The 27469-nt window shown below is 41.1% G+C and overlaps 1 protein-coding gene across 1 annotated transcript in view; it reads right to left on the bottom strand.

Moving 5' to 3' along the window:
• Positions 1 to 3165: 3165 nt before the first annotated feature.
• LOC134802474 (endoribonuclease Dcr-1-like) overlaps positions 3166 to 27469 on the bottom strand; it is a 75998-nt gene continuing 51694 nt past the window's right edge. Inside the window, exons 34-44 of the mRNA XM_063775152.1 lie at positions 17224 to 17355; positions 15019 to 15100; positions 14168 to 14334; positions 13886 to 14014; positions 13386 to 13473; positions 12895 to 13038; positions 12179 to 12308; positions 10702 to 10792; positions 6602 to 6710; positions 5193 to 5325; positions 3166 to 3950 (exon numbers count right to left, since the gene is read on the bottom strand). Of these exons, the coding sequence (XP_063631222.1) occupies positions 3794 to 3950; positions 5193 to 5325; positions 6602 to 6710; positions 10702 to 10792; positions 12179 to 12308; positions 12895 to 13038; positions 13386 to 13473; positions 13886 to 14014; positions 14168 to 14334; positions 15019 to 15100; positions 17224 to 17355 (1362 nt within the window). The 3' untranslated portion in view covers positions 3166 to 3793. The remainder of the gene's footprint in view (positions 3951 to 5192; positions 5326 to 6601; positions 6711 to 10701; positions 10793 to 12178; positions 12309 to 12894; positions 13039 to 13385; positions 13474 to 13885; positions 14015 to 14167; positions 14335 to 15018; positions 15101 to 17223; positions 17356 to 27469) is intronic.

The raw sequence follows: 27469 nt of genomic DNA, 5'->3' as shown, positions 1-27469 counted from the left end.
TACATACTAAAAAAACGGTGCGGAACAAAAAATATGTGAGACTGTGACAAGGACAAACAATAATAGCGCTTTCGCTGCTACTCCTACTGAAAGATACATAAGACTATCCCGTTCTGTCAGTTACCCCTACCACTCATGCCGAATCCAGTTGAATACTAGATTCATGTTTTTTACATATGTGTAGGTTATATTATAATACAAACTTACCTAATACTAAACTAAACCTAACTAATAAATAAAAATCCCTAAAACCTACCTTCTAAGGCCCCTCGGCAAGATGCCCATCACGCAGGCAGGTACAGTTTACAAAAACATATAGGTAGAGAGATACACAGGTACCTACTTGAAATTACTCAATCTTCATGGCAATTAAATTCTAAATGGATAAGATCAATCAAACTAATACATATCTAGTGTATAAGTGTCTGCAAACTTTACGTTATTCTTCCTAGAGGTTGTGCCCGGCATTTTGCCAATGCTCAGTTGGTGAGCCTAATTTTTAGGGTTCCGTACCCAAAGGGTAAAACGGGACCCTATTACTAAGACTTCGCTGTCCGTCCGTCCGTCCGTCCGTCCGTCCGTCTGTCACCAGGCTGTATCTCACGAACCGTGATAGCTAGACAGTTGAAATTTTCACAGATGATGTATTTCTGTTGCCGCTATAACAACAAATACTAAAAACAGAATAAAATAAAGATTTAAGTGGGGCTCCCATACAGCAAACGTGATTTTTTACCAAAGTTAAGCAACGTCGGGCGTGGTCAGTACTTGGATGGGTGACCGTTTTCTTTTTGCATTTTTTTCCGTTTTTTTTTTGCATTATGGTACGGAACCCTTCGTTCGCGAGTCCGACTCGCACTTGCCCGGTTTTTTAATTTAATGTTCTACTATTTACTTGCACATTGTATATAGTTCGTTTTTTTAGCATTAGAAACAGACTACGCGATCTTGACGTGTCTTTTAATTGAAAAACGATTTTTTTAAATCAGTAACTATTATGAAAGAAAAATAATGTAAATAATCGTATATGATTCATAATTGTTACATATTTGCTGTGACTTATTTTTCAAAAGTGTTTTTCAATAAAAAGACACGTCAAAATTGTTTACCTTTTTCTAATGCTAAAAAAACGAACTATAGTTGGGACACACAGTTTGGGAACCCCTGCCCTAACTCAATTATTGCAGAGCGTAACTCAATAACTCAAAAATGAGCGCGGTGTCGAATTAGGGGGAGGGTTTGTTATGACAGCATACCCAGGGGTTAGATTGACTGTCATTAGTTTGGCAATTATCAGACCCCCACAGATAAGATTCCCAGTTTTAATAATCATGAGTTCTTATCTGTTCATGTTATGTATTATCTGTTCATTTCTCATTTATTTATTTATTAAAAAGAAACCTATGTACTTATGACTAGGTATACAAAAGTTTGGCCAAACTGTATACAATTTGTTGGCGAATAGTGCGCTCTCAATACACCGGTCTTATTACTCCTCTTATACAGGATGGTCCGTACCTTGACGGACAAATTTTTTTTTAGATTCCTCACGTCGTGGGCTATCAGAATATACACCATGCATGACAACCGATTTTTCGTAGTTTTGAGTTATGAATTTTTTTAACTTTTAATTTGTTAAAAAATTCCGGGGTGAAGCAATTAATTTATTAAAACAAACTATTAAACTTTTTTGTATGTTTCTTTTAGTAATATAATCCTTGACAAACGGCGCAGTTGCTAAAAACAAGTGCGAGTCGGACTCGCCCACCGAGGGTTCCGTACTTTTTAGTATTTGTTGTTATAGCGGCAACAGAAATACATCATCTGTGAAAATTTCAACTGCCTATCTATCACGGTTCATGAGATACAGCCTGGTGACAGACGGATGAACGGACGGACGGACGGACAGCGGAGTCTTAGTAATAGGGTCCCGTTTTTACCCTTTGGGTACGGAACCCTAAAAATCAGCATCCTCACTTGGCTGTGAGTTGGAAAAAAAGACAAAAGACGAAGTTTTACGTTCAAGCATGTCAAGCTTAGATGTTGCCCTTACCTAAATAAATAAAAAATACAAGCGATTTCCAGGACTTTTGGTTATTATAGAAACTGCTAGACCCTAAGTTTTTTAAAAGGTCAAAAAAGTGATAATAGGTACTTAATAGAACGGCCCGGGTCCGGGCCGGGGCATCCGACACTTCGTTTCCTATAGTAAGCGTCACGTAATCACCGATGTCAAAACAAAGTGTCGGTTGCCCGGTCCGGACCCAGGCCGTTCTAGCGTGAGTCAAGGCTAATGCCATGGAAAAAATACACGGAAACTAGACTATAGCAGGGGTGCGAAACTCCTGACTTCGGGCAAACTCTGCTCCGTTCGGCTCAGTATTGCCCCGAGCAATTATTAGGGTTGACACAACTTGAGGTCCCTTTGCGTGTACGACCACATATACACCGTGTTTTTTTTTATTTCCGTTAATTTCAAGGGTGCATACCTGAGCTTAAATCAAGTAACTTTCCCAAAGACAACGATATTCTAATTAACTCCATTTCGAAGATAATCAATATTTTATTTTTTTTCCTATAAGGCCTCTACAAGCTTGTACACTTGCCTTAAGGCCGGTTTACATATTGATTAGTGTTTAGAATGAGTTCATACATTTGCTACTAAACTTAAGTAAAATCTCGGTCGATCGATGTTCGAATTGACATTGATATGTCACAGATTTCAATTGTTTGGTTTAGTTAAATGTAATGCCCGTGTTACAACAACGCTATATGCTACATTTAATTACTTTTTAATATTAATTTTTCTGAAAAAAAAAGCAAAAAAAAATTATTTTTTTCAAAATTAACTATGCCATTTAGTTTTCTTAAACGTACTTAACCATACCCCGAAGTTAACGGAATTCAATAAAAACACGGTGTATAATAATGACCTGAATTTTCACTATCCTAAATAGCCGAAAGGGATAGTACCATACATATGAAATGAATCCCTGTCAAACTTCGGTTTTGTAGGAAGTTTCTTTTCTGTACGGTAGTACTATTACTTATTCTGTGGTTCTACACCTGAGTCTACGCAAAGACCTTGCTCCGCTCGGTTGATAAATAAAACTCTTAGTACTTTACACAATTTATTTACATTTCATATTCATATAAACGCACACGTTACAAAAATTAGTTACAGCAATATTTATAAAAGTTACAATATTATTAGTTTTATTATAATTACATTCAATCCAATACTTCGAGAAAAATAATAATGTTACCCCTCCCAGCCATACAAATGGAAAATGCAAAATTTGCCACAGAAGTTTGAACCTAGTTTCTGTCTTGAAAGTTTCTACGCTCTCTTAAAACAAGTTTCAATTAGAGATGCACCGGATATTCGGTTACTATCCGGTATCCTGCCTATCCGGCCATTATTTTAACATCCGGCCGGATACCGGATAGTGGCCTACTACCCGGCCGGATATCGGATAGTAACATTGCTTGATTTCGGAGTAAACAAATTGGAATAAGAAACAGTCAGGGTCATAATCGTACTCGTTTATTATTTTAAAACAATTTAAACATTTCACTCACTTGCACGCGCACTCATTTCGAACCTAGAAATGAGTCCGCGCGAACGTTCACTACGAAACAGATCCAAAACCTGCACAATGCGCACCTTGAAAACCTAAAAGTAGGTATAGTTCCGCCGGCCGAATATTCGGCGGCCGACTACCGAATATTCGGCCGATGGTCAGGCCGATTATCCGGTATCCGGCTAAACAAATCCGTTGCATCTCTAGTTTCAATGTTGTTTATGCCTCTTAAGGTGCCTTAGCGCGCATCTGGCAGCCGTGCCCTTGGCGATCCGATAGTTCCGCCCTACGCCCTTGAAGGCCCCTCGACCGAACACCTCCACGCACACGCGGACTCTCCTCCCGTCGGCAAGACGCTCTGGTTTGCTGTAATCATAAAAACATGAGGTTAGTGTAGGCAATTAGGGTTTACGCGATCGAGATTTTCACGTCTTTTTGACAGCTGCTGTCAAGATCCACCAATAAAAAAAACATGGTTAAACATGATTGGTGGATTATGACAGCTAGACCTCTCGCCACGGTACTGTCATCTAGTGAAAAACTCGATCGCGGAAACCCTCATTAGCCACTTTCAGTGTTTAACAGTAACACTTTGGTTTACTGTGACATAAACGCATATTGCTTGTGGCAGCGCAACCTAACGTGTATATACACGGTGCCTAAAAAATAACTGCTTTCCCGTTGCCAGGGAGGTTTTGGGATTATACTGAGCAACTTTTACTATGGGACCAACCCCGAACTCATGAATCAGGCCCGTAAAGTTTTATGAAAGGGGGTAAGGCTGCCTTTCCACTGAGGCGGAGATGAGAGATGTGCGGGAATGGGGTTGGCCGGTCGATGTATTTAGCAGATGGCGCCAGCATAACTTGCCCTGTCAAGTCCTAGAATTGTGTCAATGTTTTGTTTTTATTTATTGGAATTTTATGGCCTGGATGCCAAATTTCATAAAAAAACGGGCAAGCTATGATGGCGCCATCTATGCAAACCTTTGACAGTTGCCAACCCCATACCCCATTAACCAATAGAATTGGTTGTCTTCTCCACTCCACACAACCATTACAACCAATGCTATTGGTCGATTTTCACGTTATAACTAGTTGGTTTTTTAGCATTAGAAAAAAAGGTAAACAATCTTGATGTGTCTTTTTATTGAAAAACGCTTGTGAAAAATAAGTCACGGCAAATATGTAACATTCATGAATCATATACGATTATTTACATTCTTTTGCTTTCATAAGTAATAGTTACTGATTTAAAAAAAAAACGTTTTTCAATTAAAAGTAGAATAAGAAGAAATACATTTATTTTAACGAAACAAAGAAAAAAGAAGTACATGAAAAAAAGAAAGGCATGCAGACATAAAAGACATTTGGACGCTAAAATATATAATAAATAAATATAATGCCGCGGCAATCCGTGGCGCTGGTTTTCTGTGGGGACCTGACTTAATTTAAAGTTGATGGCGCCACGTACGCCAACGACACACAAATAAATTTACATTGATTTAATAAAACACACACGTGACGCAAACAAAAGACGCGTCAAGATCGCGTAGTCTTTTTCTAATGCTAAAAAACGAACTATATGAGTTGGGGGGGGGAGTCTTACCCGAACTTGGCGGTGTCGGGCTCCGCCTCGAGCAGCTCGCGCACGGGCGACTTGGGCGCGGCGGCCGAGAACGCCTCCAGCTCGGCGCCCATCAGCTGCTCGTACGAGCCCCACACCGCCGCCAGCGACATGCCTGCCAACAACAAACATCATTCATACAACAATAGGCTAGATGACAAATTTTTATTTATGGTATCAATCGATCAGGTTTGTTTTTAGGATCAAATGTATATAGTTGCGATACAATCTTTTTTTGGATAAAATGTAAGGACACGAATGGTACCCTAACTTATTTCCTTTTTGGAAGTTCAAAAAAAACTTAAGTTTTGAAACTTTTAGGTCCTATATTTTTGTATTATTATTTTACAAGATTTTGTTATAAAATTCAACATGCGTCGTCATCCCTCTTAACGAAAACATTGAAATAGTTATTTGTTTTACAAGGGGGTCTAGAAATATGGCACCCGCTATGGATTCGAAGAGGTCTCATAGAGCCTCGGGGACCTCCACATCAGCTATACCTTGAAACCTCATTAGAAGCTCTGTACGAAGTATTTGTAGGTATGATGTGAAAAATCATATAGCTGCGAAGTATGCTACTTACCGGAGTCTAGAAATATGGCGCCCGCTATGGACTCGAAGAGGTCTCATAGAGCCTTGGGGACCTCCACATCAGCTATACCTTGAAACCTCATTAGAAGCTCTGTACGAAGTATTTGTAGGTATGATGTGACAAATCATACAGCTGCGAAGTATGCTACTTACCGGAGTCTAGAAATATGGCGCCCGCTATGGATTCGAAGAGGTCTCATAGAGCCTTGGGGACCTCCACATCAGCTATACCTTGAAACCTCATTAGAAGCTCTGTACGAAGTATTTGTAGGTATGATGTGAAAAATCATATAGCTGCGAAGTATGCTACTTACCGGAGTCTAGAAATATGGCGCCCGCTATGGACTCGAAGAGGTCTCATAGAGCCTTGGGGACATCCACATCAGCTATACCTTGAAACCTCATTAGAAGCTCTGTACGAAGTATTTGTAGATATAATATGACAAATCATACAACTGCGAAGTATGCTACTTACCGGAGTCTAGAAATATGGCGCCCGCTATGGACTCGAAGAGGTCTCCTAGAGCCTTGGGGACCTCCACATCAGCTATACCTTGAAACCTCATTAGAAGCTCTGTACGAAGTATTTGTAGATATAATATGACAAATCATACAGCTGCGAAGTATGCTACTTACCGGAGTCTAGAAATATGGCGCCCGCTATGGACTCGAAGAGGTCTCCTAGAGCCTTGGGGACCTCCACATCAGCTATACCTTGAAACCTCATTAGAAGCTCTGTACGAAGTATTTGTAGGTATGATGTGATAAATCATACAGCTGCGAAGTATGCTACTTACCGGAGTCTAGAAATATGGCGCCCGCTATGGACTCGAAGAGGTCTCCTAGGGCCTTGGGGACCTCCACATCTTCGGCTTGCTCCAGCTCGTCTTCGTGAATCAGGTAGTGCTGCAAATACGTTATAATAATTAAAAAAAACTAGATGACGCGTGTTAACACTGTTATGGCAGGTGTCCGGGGCTCTTTACAATAGCCCAGTCTCATTGTCCACCCAAACTTCAATCTACACCGTGTTTTTTTTGATTTCCGTTAATTTCAAGGGTGCATACCTGAGCTTAAATCAAGTAACTTTCCCAAAGACACCGATATTCTAATTAACTCCATTTCGAAGATAATCAATTTTTTTTTTCCTATAAGGCCTCTACAAGCTTGTACACTTGCCTTAAGGCCGGTTTACATATTGATTAGTGTTTAGAATGAGTTCATGTCATTTGCTACTAAACTTAAGTAAAATCTCGGTCGATCGATGTTTGAATTGACATTGATATGTCACAGATTTCAATTGTTTGGTTTAGTTAAATGTAATGCCCGTGTTACAACAACGCTATATGCTACATTTAATTACTTTTTAATATTAATTTTTCTGAAAAAGAAAAGCAAAAATATTTTTTTTTTTTTTTCAAAATTACCTATGCCATTTAGTTTTCTTAAACGTACTTAACCATACCCCGAAGTTAACGGAATTCAATAAAAACACGGTGTATAGACTGGTATACTATTCACTTTTTCTACTGCTGCGACCGGTTCATGGGTGTCTATTGTTGCGCCTGTGGTTCCAGCAGGTGTTCTACAAGACATTAAAGCTCTCCAAAGAGCCTCTACGTGTTGGATCTATATCCCCACGCAAGACTATCAAAAGACCGGGATTTATACGCCCGTGAAATCCAAGGAGATACAAAATATAACTGTAGGCTGTACTCCTCATACTGATCAGCTACTGTTAAAAATAACGTTATCAGAAAACGCTGTTCAACAAAATATAGGTACGGAATGGAATATAATAATGCTGAAACAGATAACTTAACGTTATTTAACGTCATGCTCCCTGGAAACCCCACTGTCTGTTTTGTGATTTATTGAAACGTAATGCTGATGTACACAATATGTACTGAATTAGTACATACTTAAAAAAAATTGTACCTCAATAGATCGAGAGTACAATTAACTCAATTCGGACTTGCTGTAGAGCATCTCCCCAGCAACCCCAAAATTTAATTAAAGAAAATTTACGTAAATACTTAGGTTTTAGCAAAAAAGACGCCTAAAAAAAATTGTACTGCAGTTTTTAACGTTGATCGAGTTAGCCATGGCTAGTTAAATTACCTAATTGTCGCCAGGACGCAAGCGCCTCCAGCCGACTTCTCAAACGTACGAAACTTTGTATTTTTATATAGGTACAATGAGATACACACATTTTATTTATGTTATGAACTTGGTTTCTGGTGAGAGTTCCAATGTTTTCTTGTCAACCAGAAATGGTGTAGTTGCATTGATCATAAACGTATGTACTTATTTTTAGTCGTACCTACGTGTTTCTTACATGACATTATTGAAGTATGTTGATAACGTTAAAACGAAGATTAGGTACTTTTATTTTTTATTGCTAGGTAGGTACTTATATTATTATTTAATATTATTAGATGAAAAATATGGTTTTATGAATTATAACTCCTATAAGTACCTACCTACAACCTGGCAATAAAAATAAAACTACCTACCTAATCTTCGTTTTAAGAGCCCATCAACGTGCACACTAGCGCCACTGCTAAATAATCGTGATTATTTAAATTTAGCGACAGGTATTTAAAAAAGGGGGCCGCTACGTACTGTATTGTGTATTTAAGTACCTTTTGAATACATTAAACTAGTTTTTATGTTGCTGGATTCGTCAATCTATGCGTCCAAAGTTAAAACGGCCGTTTATGTTTTGAGTTCCTAGATCGGCAAATCCAGCAACATAAAAACTAGTTTGACGTATTCAAAAGGTACTTACATACACAATACAGTACGTAGCGGCCCCCATTTTTAAATACCTGTCGTTAAATTTAAATAATCACGATTATTTAGCAGTGGCGCTAGTGTGCACGTTGATGGGCTCTTAACGTTATCAAGATACTTCAATAACGTCATGTAAAAAACACGTAGGCACGACTAAAAATAAGTACATACGTTTATGATCAATGCAACTACACCATTGCTGGTTGACAAGAAAACATTGGAACTCTCACCAGAAACCAAGTTCATAACATAAATAAAATATGTGTATCTCATTGTACCTATATAAAAATTAGGGATGTACCGACTAGTCGCCGACTAGTCGGGAAAGCCGACTATCCGGCCACATTTGTAGTCGGCGATTAGTCGGCGCTTTATTAGTGAAAGAAAAACAGAAAAAAAAACAAATCAACTGTCAATATTTACCATATGTTTTATGTTTATTTTACTAAAATACCTATTCAGGGTGCATACGAAAACTTTTGTTCGTTATCGTATGTTGGTGGGCTGGTGTTTTCCTCTACAGGTCGATCTCAACTGATTCTCGTGTAATTTCATAATCACGTTCGATAGTTTTTTTATTATTATTCAGTTTTTGTTTTTTTTAATGGTGGAGCCATGAGGAACTACTAATGTTATTGCAAAATTTAGAGACTTAGTCAGGGCACGTTGCTCGTAAAGACGCTGACCACAGGGGATAGGTTCTTAACTGGCGACTACGTACGGGAAATAGAGCCTTGGAAATACCTCCTACAAGCTGTACTGGCGGTCTGCTCAGGATCGCAAAATAAAAGAACTAAAGACAGAAATTGAACGAGGATTCTTGTGATAGGTCTTTGAACCTGTAGAGAACACCTTTAAGCCAAGCTAAATTATGATGAATAGCGCAACCAAAGGAGCAAAACTATTGTTTTTCACCTGAACTTATACGAAACTAATGATCTGGCCGACTAGCCGACTAGTCGGCCAAATCAATAGTCACTAATAAAAATACAAAGTTTCGTACGTTTGAGAAGTCGGCTGGAGGCGCTTGCGTCCTGGCGACAATTAGGTAATTTAACTAGCCATGGCTAACTCGATCAACGTTAAAAACTGCAGTACAATCTTTTTTAGGCGTCTTTTTTGCTAAAACCTAAGTATTTACGTAAATTTTCTTTAATTAAATTTTGGGGTTGCTGGGGAGATGCTCTACAGCAAGTCCGAATGGAGTTAATTGTACTCTCGATCTATTGAGGTACAATTTTTTTTAAGTATGTACTAATTCAGTACATATTGTGTACATCAGCATTACGTTTCAATAAATCACAAAACAGACAGTGGGGTTTCCAGGGAGCATGACGTGTTATTTATTATGATTGTATTTTTATTATGTAGTTTGATATCCACAAATTAAAAAAGCACTGCTTGAAAATCCACATTCATTTAAAAGATACTATATCATGCATGACCAGATTTTTTCGTTCCATATTTTATACAGGATGCCCCAGAACTACCACGTCACAGTGACGCCGGAGGTAGGTCAACTCAAGAGGAACATAACCAGCCTAACATGACCCCAGTAAAAGTTGCACGGATTTCGAGTTATTACCGGAAAAAAAATGAATTTTCCCCTTTGTACTAAAAATCTTAAAACAAAGGGGAAAATTCTCTAATAACTCGAAAACCATGCAACTTTTACTAGGGTCATGTTAGGCTAGTTAGGTTCCTCTCGAGTTGAGCTAACTCCGGTGTCACTGTGACGTGGTAGTTCTGGGACACCCTGTATAACCAAAGATGTTTTTTATTTATTTGTTTTATTTAGATGTTTTGACGACCGGTCTGGCCCAGTGGGTAGTGACCCTGCCTATGAAGCCGATGGTCCCGGGTTCGAATCCTGGTAAGGGCATTTATTTGTATGATGATACAGATATTTGTTCCTGAGTCATGGTTGTTTTCTATGTAGGTATTTAAGTATTTATATATTATATATATCGTTGTCTGAGTACCCACAACACAAGCCTTCTTGAGCTTACCGTGGGGCTTAGTCAATTTGTGTAAGAAATGTCCTATAATATTTATATTTATATTATATTTATATTTATATTTTTTATTGTTGAGGATGTACCTCCTCGCTGATGGAGTGTCCGTTTTCTTCCTGTATCCTAACGTAGCGAGTCAGCACCTCGTTCAGCCCGGGTGACATGTGGCGGAAGTACCTGTGACAACAATAGGGTATTTATTATACTGTATTTAATAAAATAAACTATTTTACACCATGCATGAAATAAAGCACCAGATAATTATTAGAAAAACACAGATAGGATAGGAGTCATTTTTAAACACAAGTTCTATTTAATAAATCGGATAGAAATATAAATAAAAAGTAGGTGAGTTGACCGTGACTGTTTCATATAAATTCCATATTAGCTAATCGTTTTGACAGTTCTAACAAAGTAACTGATTTGACTAGTAGGAAAATACCCTATTCAATAATCAACAGTCGTGTAGTTGATACCCCAAATAAAAGCATACAGGATGTTTTTTCATCCCTTAACCATTTTTCGCGAGCTGAATTTAACACAAAACAAAACAAACGTGTATTCATTTTTTCATTTTTTGGCAATAGGGAATATTAGGCAAAACTCTGCGTAGGTGCACCACTAGCACATACAGTAAACAAACCTCACTGACATCATCAATGGCACATCATGCGTCACTAGGTCAATCACATGGCCTACCGTGAAACACGACAATCGAAAGTTCGGTTTCTGCCTCTCTTGCTTATTCGATCGATATAGAGGCAGATAAAGAAATTACAATTATCGCGTTTCGCGGTAGGCCACCTGTAAACAAACCGCCTTGGTGCATCAATGTCATAGTGAAAACTTGTCAAAAAACTGTTTAAGGCCTAGTATAAGTTACTCTATGGTTTACTAAACAAATTAGTGCTGCGCTCTGGTGGCAGAACATTGCAGTAATACTCCCTATTCTGAAAAGTTACTCGTTTCTGAACCGAACAAATAATAACGAAAATGCGGACAAACAGTACATTATGACATAAAACTTTATATCAAACAAAGGGACCCCTTGTCGTAGATGCATGGAGAAGGAAGAAACAGCCTCTCACGTGGTGTTGGAATGCAGCGGAGTGGCCCCATACAGGGCAAAACATCTCGGATCCCCGAGAGACTTCCCCGAGGTCCTACTCAACATCAAAGGTTTGGTGGGATTCCTCGAGGAGCTGGGCTGGTAGGACTAGCCCACCCCCTATCACGCTAAATAGGCGCAAGTCGTCGAGTTGCGGAAAATCGCCCGAACTACAACACAATACGACCGGTCTGGCATAGTGGGTAATGACCCTGCCTATGAAGCCGATGGTCCCGGGTTCGAATCCTGGTAAGGGCATTTATTTGTATGATGATACAGATATTTGTTCCTGAGTCATGGTTGTTTTCTATGTATTTAAGTATTTATATATTGTATATATCGTTGTCTGAGCACCCACAACACAAGCCTTCTTAAGCTTACCGTGGGGCTTAGTCAATTTGTGTAAAAAAAAGGAAAAAAAAAGAAAAAATACAAGGAACCCCCTAGTAACTGACTTGTGGAAGCCGTGTCGGGCGGCTAGAGTGGCGAAGATGGTGTTGTTGACGAGGGCCGAGCGCAGGTCGGTCAGGGCTCCGGGCGAGTGCCGGCGCGGGTCCTCGTACAGGTGCCGCGTTATTAGGTAGTCTGCGAACAAACGACATTAAAACTATACTCTGTCAAGCCATTTCCGTCAGTAGGAAAGAGCGGCAACTTTGAAAAGCCGGACAAGTGCGATTCAGACTCACGCACGAAAGGGTTCCGTACCATTACGCAAAAAACGGCAAAAAAATCACGTTTGTTGTATGGGAGCCCCACTTAAATATTTATTTTATTTTGTTTTTAGTATGTATTATTGTAGCGGCAACAGAAATACACCATTTGTGAAAATTTCAACTGTCTAGCTATCACGGTTCATGAGTTACAGCCTGGTGACAGACAGATGGACAGCGCAGTCTTAGTAATAGGGTCCCGTTTTTACCCCTTGGGTACGGAACCCTAAAAGCCGACACAATGCAATACTGTTTATTGTTACAATTCCATCATTTTCTAGTATTCAGCAGCTCCACCTCACTATAAAAAAAAATACCCAAATCTAAAATCTTGTAATAAAAAGTCTGACGTTTTACTTACTTCTGAATTTAAAGCAAGCTTAATAAAAATAGTGCTTAGGGCCGCGAACTAAGTTCCAAGGTTACTCTACTTCAAATCAAAAGGTAAAGATAAAACTTACCCAAAATGGCGTCACCGAGAAACTCTAGCCTCTGGTAACAGTCGGTAAGTCTGTTTCTCTGGTGTGACGCGTGTGTGAGCGCCTGCAGTAGGAGCGAGCGATCTTTGAACCGATACTGAAGGGTCCGCTCCAATGCGTCATAGCCTGAAAAAAAAATTTGAAATATGGTAGAAGTGTGGCGTTACTCACAGCTTGAAGGATATTTCGCAGTTGAATGGTTTGTCCCTCGTGTGTTGAGTAACTAGGGCTTAAATGGCAGCATTCAGCTAGGCAATATATCACAGCCACAAACACGTATGTAGCACGGTGGGCGTTATCCACTCAACATGGCTACAGTGCAGCGTGAGTGTTTCTGTTCCTAGCATATTTCGCAGTTTAGTTTAGTAACTTATAAGTAGAAGAACTCGCAGGAGCAGAGTAGTGTGGAGTGACTCACTACGTAGCATATTTCGCAGTGCAGCATGGGTTGTCCCTCGTGTGGCAAGACTTACCGGACAACATCTGCGCTAGCTCGCCCTCGGGGTCGGCGATATAGCGCAGCAACGGCGAGGGCGGCGCCCGCAACGCTCCAAACATCGGCTGCAAGAAAATACCCGTGCTGAACAAAGTAATGAGATGACAGAATCCGTAGTTTTCTTGGGATTACAATGACAAAAACTATAATGGGTATACAGAGTCCGAACGTCAAAGAAAATTCGTATAGAACTATCATATAACACCTACTTAACAAAACAACTACTATGCATTCCCATACTTCGCAGTCGCGTGACTTCTCTCTCGTGTGATCACAGCGGGTGTACAGGAAAACAACTAACTTACCAGGAACCACTGCCGATTCTCTTTGTAGGGCGCCAGCGAGCCGACCGGCCAAGTCGTTTTCATATGATGGCTTTAGAGTCTGTCTCTTGACGTCTTGCTCGTAACATACTTCGCAGTTGTATGGTGTCTCTCGTGTGATCACCGCAGAATTGTAAAACAATATAGAACTCACCAGAAACCATTGTCCGTTCTCTTTGTAGGGCTCCAGCGAGCCGACAGGCCGAGGAAGTTCATCATCATCATCTTCGTCTGATGACTCTGAGTCTGACTCACGCCGTGTTTTGCGGGCAGACTGTTTCTTCTGTTGGACAAAAAAAAACATGCTAATATACGAATGTAACTCTTATCTGTTGCATTGGGTTGTTGTTTTACTAAACTAATGTGTACTGTGTGTACTAATGTGTAACGAACACTTAAGATATTGTGTAACAAACTTGGGGCGCACACACATTACCTGCCAATCCTCTAGCTTCTCGACGGTGCCGTGGTCGGTGACTGGCACAGCATGTCGTGGCAGCACCCGGATCCCGAGCCAGGCCATGAAGAGCAGAGCTCCGCGGGGACCGCACTCCAGGAGGTACGCCCCGATTAGGGCTTCCACGCAGTCCGCTATTGATTTGTCTGCACAAAATAGGCACTAACGTAAATTAAGGACGTTTAATAGCCGCTAACGTGGTGAAATTTGAAGATTTATGGCGTAATTACTAAACGCATGTTGCAACTGAATTAGCTATGAATATTTTGTCTTTATCTGTCTTTTTGACTTATGTCTTTTTAAGAAAAGGATAAAACATAATTTAATTAGGCTCGTAAAGTTTTATGAATAAGGGGGTTAACCTTTAGCAAGCACCCCACCGTCCCAATACTAGTACTAATTAAATATAAATAATAATAATAATCAGCCTAAATACGTCCTACTGCTGGGCACAGGCCTCCTCTCATGCGCGAGAGGGCTACTTACTACTAATTACCTACATTGAAATTTAAACCATTATTAAATGAAACTAAGTTGCTTTTATGTTATTTCGTTAGATTTTAAAACAAAACAAATTCAATTATATTTTCTTATAGGTACCTATATCACTGATTCAATAGGGTATTTGACTGTATTTAAATAAGATTATTTCACATGCATGAAATAAAGCACTAGATAATTATTAGAAAAACATAGATAACAGTTATTTTTAAACACAAGTTATATTTAATAAATCGGATAGAAATACAAAAAGTAGGTGAGTTGACCGTGACGTCATTGTGTAATATTTCATATAAATTCTATATTAGCGTAATAAGCCGACGGGTTACCTGGGATGCTGTGCTGCGTGATGAGATTGTAAGGGATGAAGCAGCCAGCCGGAGGGGCCTCCTGCACACCCTCCGAGTCCACCTGTGAGACAGGATATAAACATAACCATACCCTTTCTTAATTAATCACTAGAGTGAGACCTAGAAAAGTCTGCAACGATTTTGATAGCACACGCAGTGCAAGTGTTTTTTTTAACGTCACACTTATATGAACATAAATAATAATAATAATAATTTGTAGCCAATAAGCCTGATATTGTGATAATAGATCGATCGCAACGTCGGGCCGTGCTCGCCGACGTCACCATCCCCCATGATGAGAATCTCGTGAAGGCCGAGAAGGACAAGTCCAGCAAGTACCTGGACTTAGCTCACGAGATTACCGCCATGTGGGATGTTGACTCGTCGATCATTGTTCCTATAGTCGTGTCGGCGAACGGTCTCATAGCGAAGAGTCTCGACCAACACCTAGAGAGACTCTCGCTGGGTGGTTGGATCAAGGGTCAGATGCAGAAGGCGGTGATCTTGGACACGGCGCGGATAGTACGTCGGTTCCTCTCTCTGCGGCCCTGACCACCGGCAGCTTGGGCCCTGCCCCGCTGCTGGCGGCACCCTAGGTTAGGTTTTTTATAATGTGTTTATATGTATTTTTTATTGTTTTGTAAGTGTTTTTATATTTTACTTTTATATTCATATTATAAAAACCCTAGCCTAAGAAGGATGATGAATAAAGATAATAATAATTTCAGCCTATAAACGTCCCACTGCTGGGCACAGGCCTCCGCTCATGCGCGAGAGGGCTTGGGCTATAGTCCCCACGCTAGCCCAATGCGGATTGGGGACTTCACATACACCTTTGAATTTCTTCGCAGATGTATGCAGGTTTCTTCACTACGTTTTCCTTCACCGAGAAGCTAGTGGTAAATATCAAATGATATTTCGTACATAAGTTCCGAAAAACTCATTGGTACGAGCCAGGATTTGAACCCGCGACCTCCGGATTGAAAGTCGGACGTCATATCCACGCGGCCACCACCGCTGATATGAAATTATGACGTATAAATAACAATTTCACTGCGTCTGCTATCAAAATCGTTGCAGACATATTTTGGTCTAACTCTAGCACTGGTACGTTTCTGGTCTCAAAAAACTAGGCTATATACAGTCGACGTCAAAGATATGTTTACACTTTTGTACCCTACTCCTTTGTAATAAGGTGAAATATGTAAACAAAGATGGCATACCTTTGGCCTACTCTCGAGTAGATGACGACACTTTTGGACAACAACAAATTTAACACATATCAGTGAAACAATTTACTGTGGCTACAAATATTACTTTGACAATCCGCCTCTACACTAAATTATCTTTGGTTATACTTACTTAACTACTTTTTCGGTTTTCTTTGGTATTCTCGCCGTCATGTACATTTTATCTTAGTTTGACTACCATTTCATATGTATCTCACAGTTACTTAAAGGTTAGCTGGAAGAGATCCCTTAACGGGATAAGTTCGCCTTTGTACACATTTACTGTATTCTCTCTGTGTTACCTATGTACTTGTTTTGTACAAATTTTTTTTTTTACTGTTTATTTTTAAAATAGAATTAACATACAATTAACTTAGAACTAATCTTACATTTTTAAGATTATTAGAACTAAGGGACATGGGGAGCAACCCCTATCAAAATTATTGAACATTACTATTAAGTGTTTTTACATGCTACTGAGTCTTTTTACATTTATCTTTTAACATTTTTTTTTATCATTTATCAATAAAGTGTTTAATACTTATCTTATCTTATTAACTTACTACTTACTACTACCAGAGATATATATAACCCCGTATAAGATAAATAAAGTCTAAGAAAAAAACGTGCCTCGGAAATCAAGAAAAAGTCATTCTCGAATAGATGGCGCCATACCTTTGGCCTATTCTCGGCTAGATGGCGTTGACGACACCGTTTGATATTTAACAATTTTAACACATATCAGTGAAAGAACATGGGTCAGTATGGAACAATAAAAATTAAAAATCATTTATCCGTAAACATATTTTGATTAATTTATACATTTTCAATTTTATTTTAAGTTTTAATCGTGTGTCGATAGATTGCAGTAAATGTACCGTGACTACAAAATTTACTTTGGCAATAGCTGTCTATACTATCTATTCTCTTTGCTACTACTACTTCTACTACTTACAGGTGCGTGTGCCGCGGGTGGGGCTTTGTGGCAGGGCGGCAGCCAGTTGTCGTGGGGTTCGAACTTGGACGCGATCATTCGCGCGCCGAGACGCTTGCGCAGGCCCAGTCGGTACAGGTTCAAGTTTGACACCTGTGAAAGTATGAAAAATGAATGAAAATGAAAAAACTGTTTATTTGGATTACAACATTTCACAATTCACAATTAGCTATGCTTGGAATCTCCTAGTAAGTATTGTAAATACTGGTGACAGAAGACCATTATACCAAAGAGAATTTGAAATAGAGAGTTACTGTCATGGTAAATTATGTAGCTACAGTACATTTACTGCCATCTTTCGACAGAAGATTAACACTGTTTGTAGCAGCCAGTTAGCCGCTACACTAGTAACTTCAGGTGGCCTGGACCCTCGGGGCCGAATGTGGTCCCGAGGGTCCATGCTTCAGGTGGGTTGGTGGTGAGCAGCACAGCAAAGAGCACTTGTAGTAATGACGTAGATATATTGTAAGTTAAGATACAAGTAAATAAGGTGACCCTCCTTCTCAGGAACCTAAGATGCGTCTATATCTCTCTTGTCTGGACAGCAGTTTTTATATCGTTGACTATCTTGTTTCCGCCATTAGAGTTGCTGTTCGACAAGACGTGAAGAACGTGCGACTCTAATACGGATGATAATCACGTAATACCATGTACGATATGTACGTGCAGCTAATTAGGTAGATTCCGAAATGCATGTACAGTGATAAGACTGTACATATTGGCAACCCCTAACGAAGCGAAAATTGTTAGCTTGAGAAAGAGAGTCGTTACAAAGTAAGTAGAGGTGCGTAAGTAAAGTACAAAGTAATTAAGTAAAGTTAACCAAAGTAAAATAAGCTATCGATCAAATTCGAAGGCAATGTCCGCTGCGGCGTCGTCCCGATGCCGCTGTTCCTCTCGGCTGGCTGACGGCTGCGCCTCCTTCCCACGTTGCAGATTCCTTGCTGCCGGAGTAGGCTGCATTTCTATGTCCACATGACGTCGCTTAATAGACTTGAGCGAGCATTGACTTCGTGACGTACGTTTCGCACATAGTTTCGGGAAACGTCGCTTCCCAGCCCAAACGGCGAATGAGCTATTCCTAACAGCAGGTAGCTGATGGCATATTGATGCATATCATGACTGGAGACAGTTGACGGCAGGGCTTGTTCCTGCCTATGCTGCAGTGTTAGCTTTCGATCGATTTCCGCTTCTGCTGCGTCATCGAAAGCGGCGGTTGATACCTTGTAGGGAGTTAGATTCACGATCCGATTTATTGAAGAGTTAGCGTTAAACACCGGTACGTTGATACCGTAGTCAATTTTAATTTTGCTATTAAACTGGTTATGGGAGTGGATCGTACGGTGCGATGCTTGCGCCGCATATCCTTGCGGTAACGTAACGAACCCCGACGACGTCATCGTGTGAGTGGTAACTTCGTCCATACATATTATTCGTAGTGAGCAGGTGTCACAACAAACTGCACGCCAAGCATTTGTCGCATGAAGTTCAATCCACTCGTTCTTGCATGACGTGTTTATTATATCACACAGTGTAGTATAGTGCCGTCTCAGCAGTTTTGCTTCGCACGAGACATTGTTATTGTTTAAGTTGTAGACAAGTAGATTCTTACTGCAAACGTAGCTGTCTGGCCTTTGCTGTATGCAGTATTTTAATATTTCCTCGGTCAAGGTAATATAAATGTTTTTCCTGAAGTTCACGCCAATGTATTTCGAAGTTGTTTTCATAATTGCAGCTCTCGCCGCAGCTCTCACTGGTAATGGTATAATTGGCTTGAAGAATGCGAAATCTTCGTCAGAGATGAGTGGCACGTGAATTTCGAATAGGAAATAACTGTCTGTCACCCTCGCCTTGACGTAAAGTAGCTTATAGAGATCCTTGATATCTTCCTTTATATAAGCATAGCATAGGATAGCGTCCGCGGCAGCCTGCCGGCGATTGCTGTGAGTTGCTTAACTAAGTTGACTGGCGTGACGGGATGCACGTCGATGTGTCCTTTGTAGATGTTCGTTAGCGTATTGAACATCCTTTAATTAGCAAGTGCGTGCCCAATGACGCCGAATTGAAATAACTGGTTGCCATCACTATTTATAATGTAGACTCGACCTTCGCAAAGTGATTTGATTTTGAATAAACTCGAGTAGGTAGTTCTCGTTGTCCTTTACAGCCTCTATATCATTTTGATACTTGTCCGCGAATCTCTGGTCCAAGATCCCGAGCAAACTGTTGACTGCGTAACCCACTCCGTCGAATAGGCTCCGTTTATGTGCTTATGCGGGGCCAGAAGTAACGAGTTATAGAACTTCCAAAAGTCCATTTCATGGTATAATTGCTCCATCGTAGCTTTGCAATAGCGAGGGTCAGTTTTCTGGCATTATTTATCGGTTTCGTGCAGGTAGCCTTCTACCTGACTGACAGCCTGCCAATAGCTACTTAAGTTATAATACATGAGGAGAGTCTATTCGTCGTGCATTATTTGTAGCTGGCCCATTGCATCATAATAAATGGGGCGCTCCGGTTCAAACGCTGTAATCTGAGCCGGTGCCGTATTACCGCCAGCGGTGGCGGCGTGTGACTCATTCGTTAGTTAAGACACACATTGCTATTAACGATGTAAATAACGTCATCAGAGTTGGCTTTGAGAGTTTACTTTGATGATGAGCTGATCTTCTCGTGCTAAGTTCCGCTTCCTTGTTTTCTTCTTGCTTGTCACCTCCGCAGTTAGATTCTATAGGTAGCGGTGATAGCTTGACTATGGGACGCTTCGTGATCCCTGACTTCGTCTTTATGGTTGTCACTCTTACGCGGCCGTCGCTGCCTGCGTGAGTCTCCAACATCCGCCCCATTGCCCATTTACCGGGCGGCAGATTATCATCCTTCTTTCAAGTTCTTGGTTGGTTGATTCCGTTTGCCCCTGGTTTGAAGATGCGATAAGTTTTCATTCGCCCAGGTCTTTCAGAAGTGCTGGTGCATGTGTTCGATAAGTTGCCATCGACACCGCAAACCAATAGTTTTTTCGTCACTGTAATCCGACAACGGCAGCGACAAAATTGAACTCCCGGTCAGGAAATGACCGGAAGTGATACAGTTATAAAACTCCTCCGGGTCCTCCGTTAAGGGACATAGCGGCCGTGAGTTCATACAGGCTTCAATACTGGTTAGAAAAGTAGAAAACTGCTCGTACGTTAGCTTTTGATCTCCTAACACTCGTTTGAAGCGATGCTTCATCGACCTTACAGCCCTTTCCCAGAGACCGCCGGCTGTAGGCCAGGCAGGAGCATTAAAATGCCACTGCACTTCCAGTTTCCCCATCTCGTCAAAAACTCAGGCGGTAATAGAAGCTGAAAACTCTTGTACTCATTCTTCAGTTTCCTGGCTGACCCGATGAAATTCGTTCCGCAGTCTTCCTTTATTTAGTTTTATCTCTACGGACCCCGTGAAATAAACGCCGGTGTGCGTAAACGGCCTCGAAGGGGTGACTCGCTGCTTTCGTAAGTCGGTCATAAGTTGATAGTTTTCCTTAGATTTAAATCGATGGCACGTCACACAGTGTCGTAACCGTGCCTTTACAGTCCTGTTCCCACTTATGATCCAATATCGCTGTCTGATATGGAACAAAGTTAACCGTGTTCCTCCATGAAGCGTCATTCCATGAGCTTGATCGATGATTAATTCAGTAATTCGCCCCTTATTTGACAAAATGATCGGGTTCTTCATCCCGGGAGGCAAGTTCGACTTGCTTAGACGACCTCCAAGCCTGATGATACCCTTATCATCCATGTATGGATTAAGCTTGATCAGATTCGATTGTTTCGTGATCAATTGTTTCTTCAATAGCTGTTTATATCCGTCTTCAAAATCCATGCGCTGCGCACATTTTATAATAAGTTCAGTCGCCTTTGCCAGCTCACTCGTAGTTAGATATGCAGCGTCAGGTTTTATTTTGCTAGCTGCTGTTATGAAACGTAATATCCATGCAATGACCCGTACAACACGGCTAAATGAACTATACTTGCGTAATAATTCATATGCAATATATTTACTATGTTTCCAAGTTGGACTCTTTGCCTTTTCTATAGTGCATACGTTTGTTGTAAACAATGTTGATGGAGTTTTTCCTTCACCTTGCCCGTCGAATGTCTTCAAAAAACTCGGGTCCGTCCCACCAAAGTTGCAAGTTAATAAGTTTGCTAGGGTAAAGTCCCCGTGATGCGCAGTCCGCTGCATTTTGCTCGGACTTAATGTAGCTCCATCGCTCGGCTGGAATTATCTCCTTGATTTTCACAACACGATTTGCTACATATTTTTCCCACTTCGAAATATCCCCTTGTATCCAGGCCAAAGCTAGCTGAGAGTCACACCACGCATGTATAGTTACGGAATACCCCGTTCATACGTCCCTTATCTTCTTGACTAGCTGCGATAAGAGTAAGGCTCCGGCCAGCTCCAACTTCGGCAGGGATTTCTTATTAGCCAAAGGTGCGACTCTTGTTTTTGCTGCGACTAGGGTGATAATCGGTTCACCTCGTTCGTTAAGTGCTTTCGTGTACACTGCACACGAATAAGCCTTCTCGCTCGCGTCGCAAAAACCGAATAAATGTATCGCGTTCTCTGTCGTACCGACCCATCGTTGTAGTTTAATACTTTTTATTTGTGTTAGCTCAGTTTTAAACCTTGCTCAGTTGCCTTGAAGATCCTTCGGCAGCTCCTCCTCCCAGGAAAGCTGCTCCAACCAGACTTGTTGAAAGAGTAGTTTTGCTGTGATCGTTATCGGAGCCCAGAATCCTATGGGATCGTATAACCTTGAAATTTCGGATAACAGTACCCGCTTAGTTAGCGATTTAGTTTTCCTTGCATCTAAGTCCTAGCTAAACGTAAATGTGTCGCTATGGGGATTCCACGAGAGCCCGAGTGCTTTCGTAGACTGCTCGCTCTTAAAGTCACAGACTTCGGAGGTCGAAACTTGATCCTCCCTTAAGTTTTGCAGAAGCATGGGATGGTTCGCAGACCACTTCCTTAAGTTCATCCCTCCTCCATTCAGCAATTCTATAAGTGCAGTTTGAAGCTCCTTAGCTGCATCGAGCGAGTGACGTCCACTAATTAGATCATCAACGTAGAATTCGTTAAGTAATGCGTTCGCTGCTGCGGGATACTTGTGCCCGTCGTCGATAGCCAATTGCTTCAAGGTTCTGATCGCCATCAGGGCGCGCTCTTTGTACCGTAAGAAACTGTACATAAATGCAGCCTTTCAGTAGGCGAGTTACACCATATAATCTTTTGAAGGGAGTGTTGTTCTTCGGCTATACATTAACAGCGGTACATCTTGGCTATGTCCGCTGTGTAGGCATATCTATAAGTCCTCCATTTCATAATGAGACCTTGAATGTCCTCTTGAAAATTAGGACCTTTGTACTGCAAACTGTTTAGACTATAGCCGCTAGTTGTATTTTGGGAAGCATTAAAAAACTACCCGCAGCTTAGTTGTGGAACTGTCCCGGAGTACTCCATGGTGAGGTAGATAATACTCAGGGAATTTGCCTGGAGATGAGAGCTTCATGTGCCCCATGTCAGCATACTCTTTGATGAAGTCCCGTAAATCCTCACTTTCTTTTGAAGCCCTTTTTCTAGCTGAAGAAATTGCGAGATCGCCACAGCTTTCGAATTTCCAAGCTTTTCCTCGCAGTTGGGATGAAACGGCACCCGGACGATGTATTTCCCATCCGGCGCTCGTTGAACAGTTTGTCTGTAGTAAGTTTCGCAGTAGTCGTCCACGATAACGTCCGAGCTATCCTGTGTAACGTCCTCAGTCACCCAGAATTTAGCTATTTCTTTCTAAGTTTAAGATAGTTACATGACAATTCAATGTTTCGAGATCTCCGCTCAAGATCCACCCAAGCTGAGTCTCTTGTGCACTAGGAGGTCCTTGATTACCTCCACGGAGCCCGTCCAGGATGACTCTAGCGTAGACACCTGATCCGAGCAGTAAGTCAATCTTGCGGGATACGTTGTAGTCAGGATCGGCGAGTTTTAAATTTTCTAAGTGCGCCCAGCTCTTCCTTTCAAACGTAGAATTGGGCAAGCTATTAGTTATCCTATTCACAGCCAATGCTCTAGCTTCGAAAACGTAGTCGGAATAGATAGATTTGCAATTCAATTGCACCCGTCCTTTACAATCCTTGGATCCTCCAACTCCAGAGACAATGCCGCCAAGCTTGTTCCTTGGTAGTTAACTTGACTGCATTGGTCTAAAAGGGCCCGAAGAATGACGTAAGTTCCGTCGATTGCCTGTACCTTCACCAGGACCGTAGTTAGCAGTGCCTCTGACCCGTCCCCCGATAAATGATTGCAAGATGGGCGTGAACTTGAAGCTGCCGGCCGCTGACCCGACGAATTACCTTTATTGTAGTTAGCTGACATGTTTCTTTTCGTCGGATTATGCAAAAGTGTATGATGACGCATATTTCACTCCTTGCACGTTTTTGCCGACTTACACTCATCGCTTCCGTGACTGTATAAGCAATTTTTGCAGACGCGCAACCTTGCAACAGTTGCATTACGTTGGAACGAGTCTAGGTCAATAAACCTCGGATATTGCATTAAAATGTGATTCCCCTCACATAAGGCACAGTTTCCATATGTTGTGTGGTAGCTTTTCGGTAATTCCGGTTTATAGTTGAATGATTTCTTAGCTTGCCATGGTTTGTTGAAAGTTGGTTTACTGGATATTGCTGGCTTCTGATAGTTAGATGTATAGTTAGTTTCTTCTTTCTTCTGACTCTTCATAATTTCATATGCCATAAATCTACTTTCCAAGAAAGATAAGAAATCGGCTAGAACCGGCAATTCCCTCTGGTTCTGAAGCTCCTTTAGATAATCATTGAAGGAAGACGTGTCTAGTTTTAGCGACATAAGATGCACGATCATCGGATCCCATGTAGTTACTTCGACGCCGATATTAGCCAGCCCGTTGAGACACTCCAATATTACATCGTGCATTTTTTTTAAACTGTGCGCATCCGGATGATGAATGACAGATAGATTCAGCATGGCGTTGACATATGAAGTAAATTGCAGACGCTTGTTGTCATATCGTTGGGTCAACAGCTCCCAACAGGAAGAATAGTTTTCGGCGCTTATAGTTAAATGCTGCACTAATCTCTCAGCCTCGCCTCGTAGTTTAGTTTTCAAATGCTGCATCTTCTGAGCCTTGTTAATAGCAGGGTTGTTATGAATAGTTTCCAGGAAAAGGTCTTCAAATGACACCCATTGACTATAGTTCCCTGCGAACTCAGGAACCTGGACCCTCGGGGCCGAATGTTGATAATGAGCCACCGACCAGATCTTGCTATTCAATCTCCTTTTCAGCTCGTCGTACTTGTGCTCCATGTTAACGAACAGACTGTAATAGTGTTCGTTAGAGCCTTTCAGGATGGCATCTAACTCCCAGTGGTGCTTGTCAATGGGTTCCCATTTCGACTTCAAGATGCTCAGATGATCTTCTAACTCCCACTTCTGCGAAATTTCGTTGATGTCGACTTTAGACATGGCCCGATCGATTGCTTTAAAGTTACACTCCTGCTTATTAAGTAGCTCACGTAGCTTACTTTCGTCATCCTGGCATTCTTCGTCCACTTCTGTTATGTTAAAGTCGACCTTATTCCCCTTGATATTTTCCTGGTTCTGAGACCGCAATCGGTCCAAAATATCCTTCTTGGTTGACTCATAGATAGCTTCAGTTTTCCCGTATATGTCGCCCGTAAAATACGCCCGTATAATTGACACTACTTGCCGTTGCTTGCTAATTGCTTGAAGTTTACTTGTAGTGATAGATGCTTGAAGTTGAAGTTCGTTGATGCAGTAAACAATAGTTCGTAGAGGCTTGAAGTTAGTTGCTTGTAGTTAGTTTAAGTTGAAGTTTCAGTTGATACGCTTAAAGTTTAGTTGAGTTTAGCTAATTGCTTGAAGTTAAAGTTCCTTGTAGTTGGCTTGAAGTTGACGTTTAGTTGACGCTTGAAGTTGTAGTTAGTTGCTTGAAGTTGTAGTTAGTTGCTTGAAGTTGTAGTTAGTTGCTTGAAGTTGAAGTTGCTTGAAGTTGTAGTTAGTTGTAGTTGCTTGAAGTTGTAGTTAGTTGAAGTTGCTTGAAGTTGTAGTTAGTTGAAGTTGCTTGAAGCTGAAGTTGCTTGAAGTTAAAGTTGCTTGAAGTTGTAGTTAGTTGAAGTTGCTTGAAGTTGTAGTAGTTTCTTGAAGTTGTAGTTAGTTAAAGTTGCTAGAAGTTGTAGTTAGTTGAAGTTGCTTGAAGTTGTAGTAGTTTCTTGAAGTTGTAGTTAGTTAAAGTTGCTAGAAGTTGTAGTTAGTTAAAGTTGTGGCTTGATTCGTTGTACCCCGACGACTGTAATTGCGCTGGTTCAGTCCGATGTCCCTGGTCCACAGGTAACTAATGCTTTTGCACCCCAAATACGATATATGCGCCTTCTCAATTCACTGGTGGAACCCGCTTGTGGGAAGCCAGCAAACCGATTCGCTACCGCAATAGAGCAACAAAAACACTAAATACCTTTTGTTGAAGCCGCAGGACACGGAGAGGTTCGAAGGACCCTTTAATGTAGCAGCCAGTTAGCCGCTACACTAGTAACTTCAGGTGGCCTGGACCCTCGGGGCCGAATGTGGTCCCGAGGGTCCATGCTTCAGGTGGGTTGGTGGTGAGCAGCACAGCAAAGAGCACTTGTAGTAATGACGTAGATATATTGTAAGTTAAGATACAAGTAAATAAGGTGACCCTCCTTCTCAGGAACCTAAGATGCGTCTATATCTCTCTTGTCTGGACAGCAGTTTTTATATCGTTGACTATCTTGTTTCCGCCATTAGAGTTGCTGTTCGACAAGACGTGAAGAACGTGCGACTCTAATACGGATGATAATCACGTAATACCATGTACGATATGTACGTGCAGCTAATTAGGTAGATTCCGAAATGCATGTACAGTGATAAGACTGTACACTGTTAGAACGCCATTTGACTTTGATCATTACTTTATTACTTATGTAGATAGTGGTGTTTCTACAGCTGACATTGCTGATTACATAATGGAAAAAACGCAAGTGGTCGTTAACTTAGTGTCTATAAAAATGAGGAGGCAAAAAGGATATAAAGCCTATAAAATGTATATACCTAAAAGTAAATTAAACACGTTTCTTGATGAGAACCTGTGGCCAGAGGATATCAGGTGTCGTCGTTTTGTGGACAATAAGTTAAAGAGTGGATATGGAGCTCCCGAGGCTAATCATAAAAATACATAAGTGTGTTATATGGATATATTAACAAAAATAGTAAGCTTTAACTGTAAGTCTGTTAAAAGATCCATAGACGGAGTGAGGCAACTGTGTAAGACAGCGCATATATTGGCTCTTCAAGAATCGTGGTTATTACCTCACGAGGAGGGCTTCATAGGAACGATCGACAAGGACTTCGAATTTACCAGCAAATCGGCCGTCGATACATCGGCGGGAATACTACGAGGGCGCCCTTATGGCGGCGTTGCATTGATGTGGCGAAAAGGTGTATTTACGTCGGTGTCTGTAATCTCGTGTAAAAGTGTTCGGTTAGCGGGCATTAAAGTGTGCGCGGGAGATCGTAGTGCGTTATTTTTCTCGGTATATATGCCTACAAACAGTGTGGAAAATTTAGCGGATTTTACGGAGGTGCTAAGCGAGTTGAATGCAGTAATTGACAGTTGTGAAGTCGAGTCTGTGTTTATACTCGGTGATTTTAACGCGCACCCGAACGAGTTATTCTATAGTGAATTAATGAGTTTTTGTAATGAGCGGAGGTGGCTCTGTGCCGACGTGGTTAAGTTAGGATTGAGTTCGAATACGTACACCTTTATCAGCGAGAGTCATGGTTCCAGAAGGTGGCTTGATCACTGTGTGGTAACAGAGGCAGCTTCGCAATGTATTATGGATATAAAGGTATGTCATGATATATTTTGGTCAGATCATTTTCCGCTTGAAATTCAATGTAGATTGGGTTGTCTTACTCCAAAAGTTGTTTACCTTGACAACGTAGTAAACAAAGTAAGGTGGGGCGAAAGAGATAGTTTTCAAATTAGCGCCTACTATAAGGAATGTGAAGAGAACCTAAGGTGTATTGAATTTCCAGCGGAGTGTCTGCAGTGTGCAGATGCGATTTGCACCAATACTGAGCACAGATT

Source organism: Cydia splendana, chromosome 24 (assembly GCF_910591565.1).
Source record: "Cydia splendana chromosome 24, ilCydSple1.2, whole genome shotgun sequence".
In the NCBI taxonomy this organism is placed as follows: Eukaryota; Metazoa; Arthropoda; class Insecta; order Lepidoptera; family Tortricidae; genus Cydia; species Cydia splendana.
Note: the sequence above shows the minus strand (reverse complement) of the source record. Positions and strands in the feature narration are given on the sequence as shown.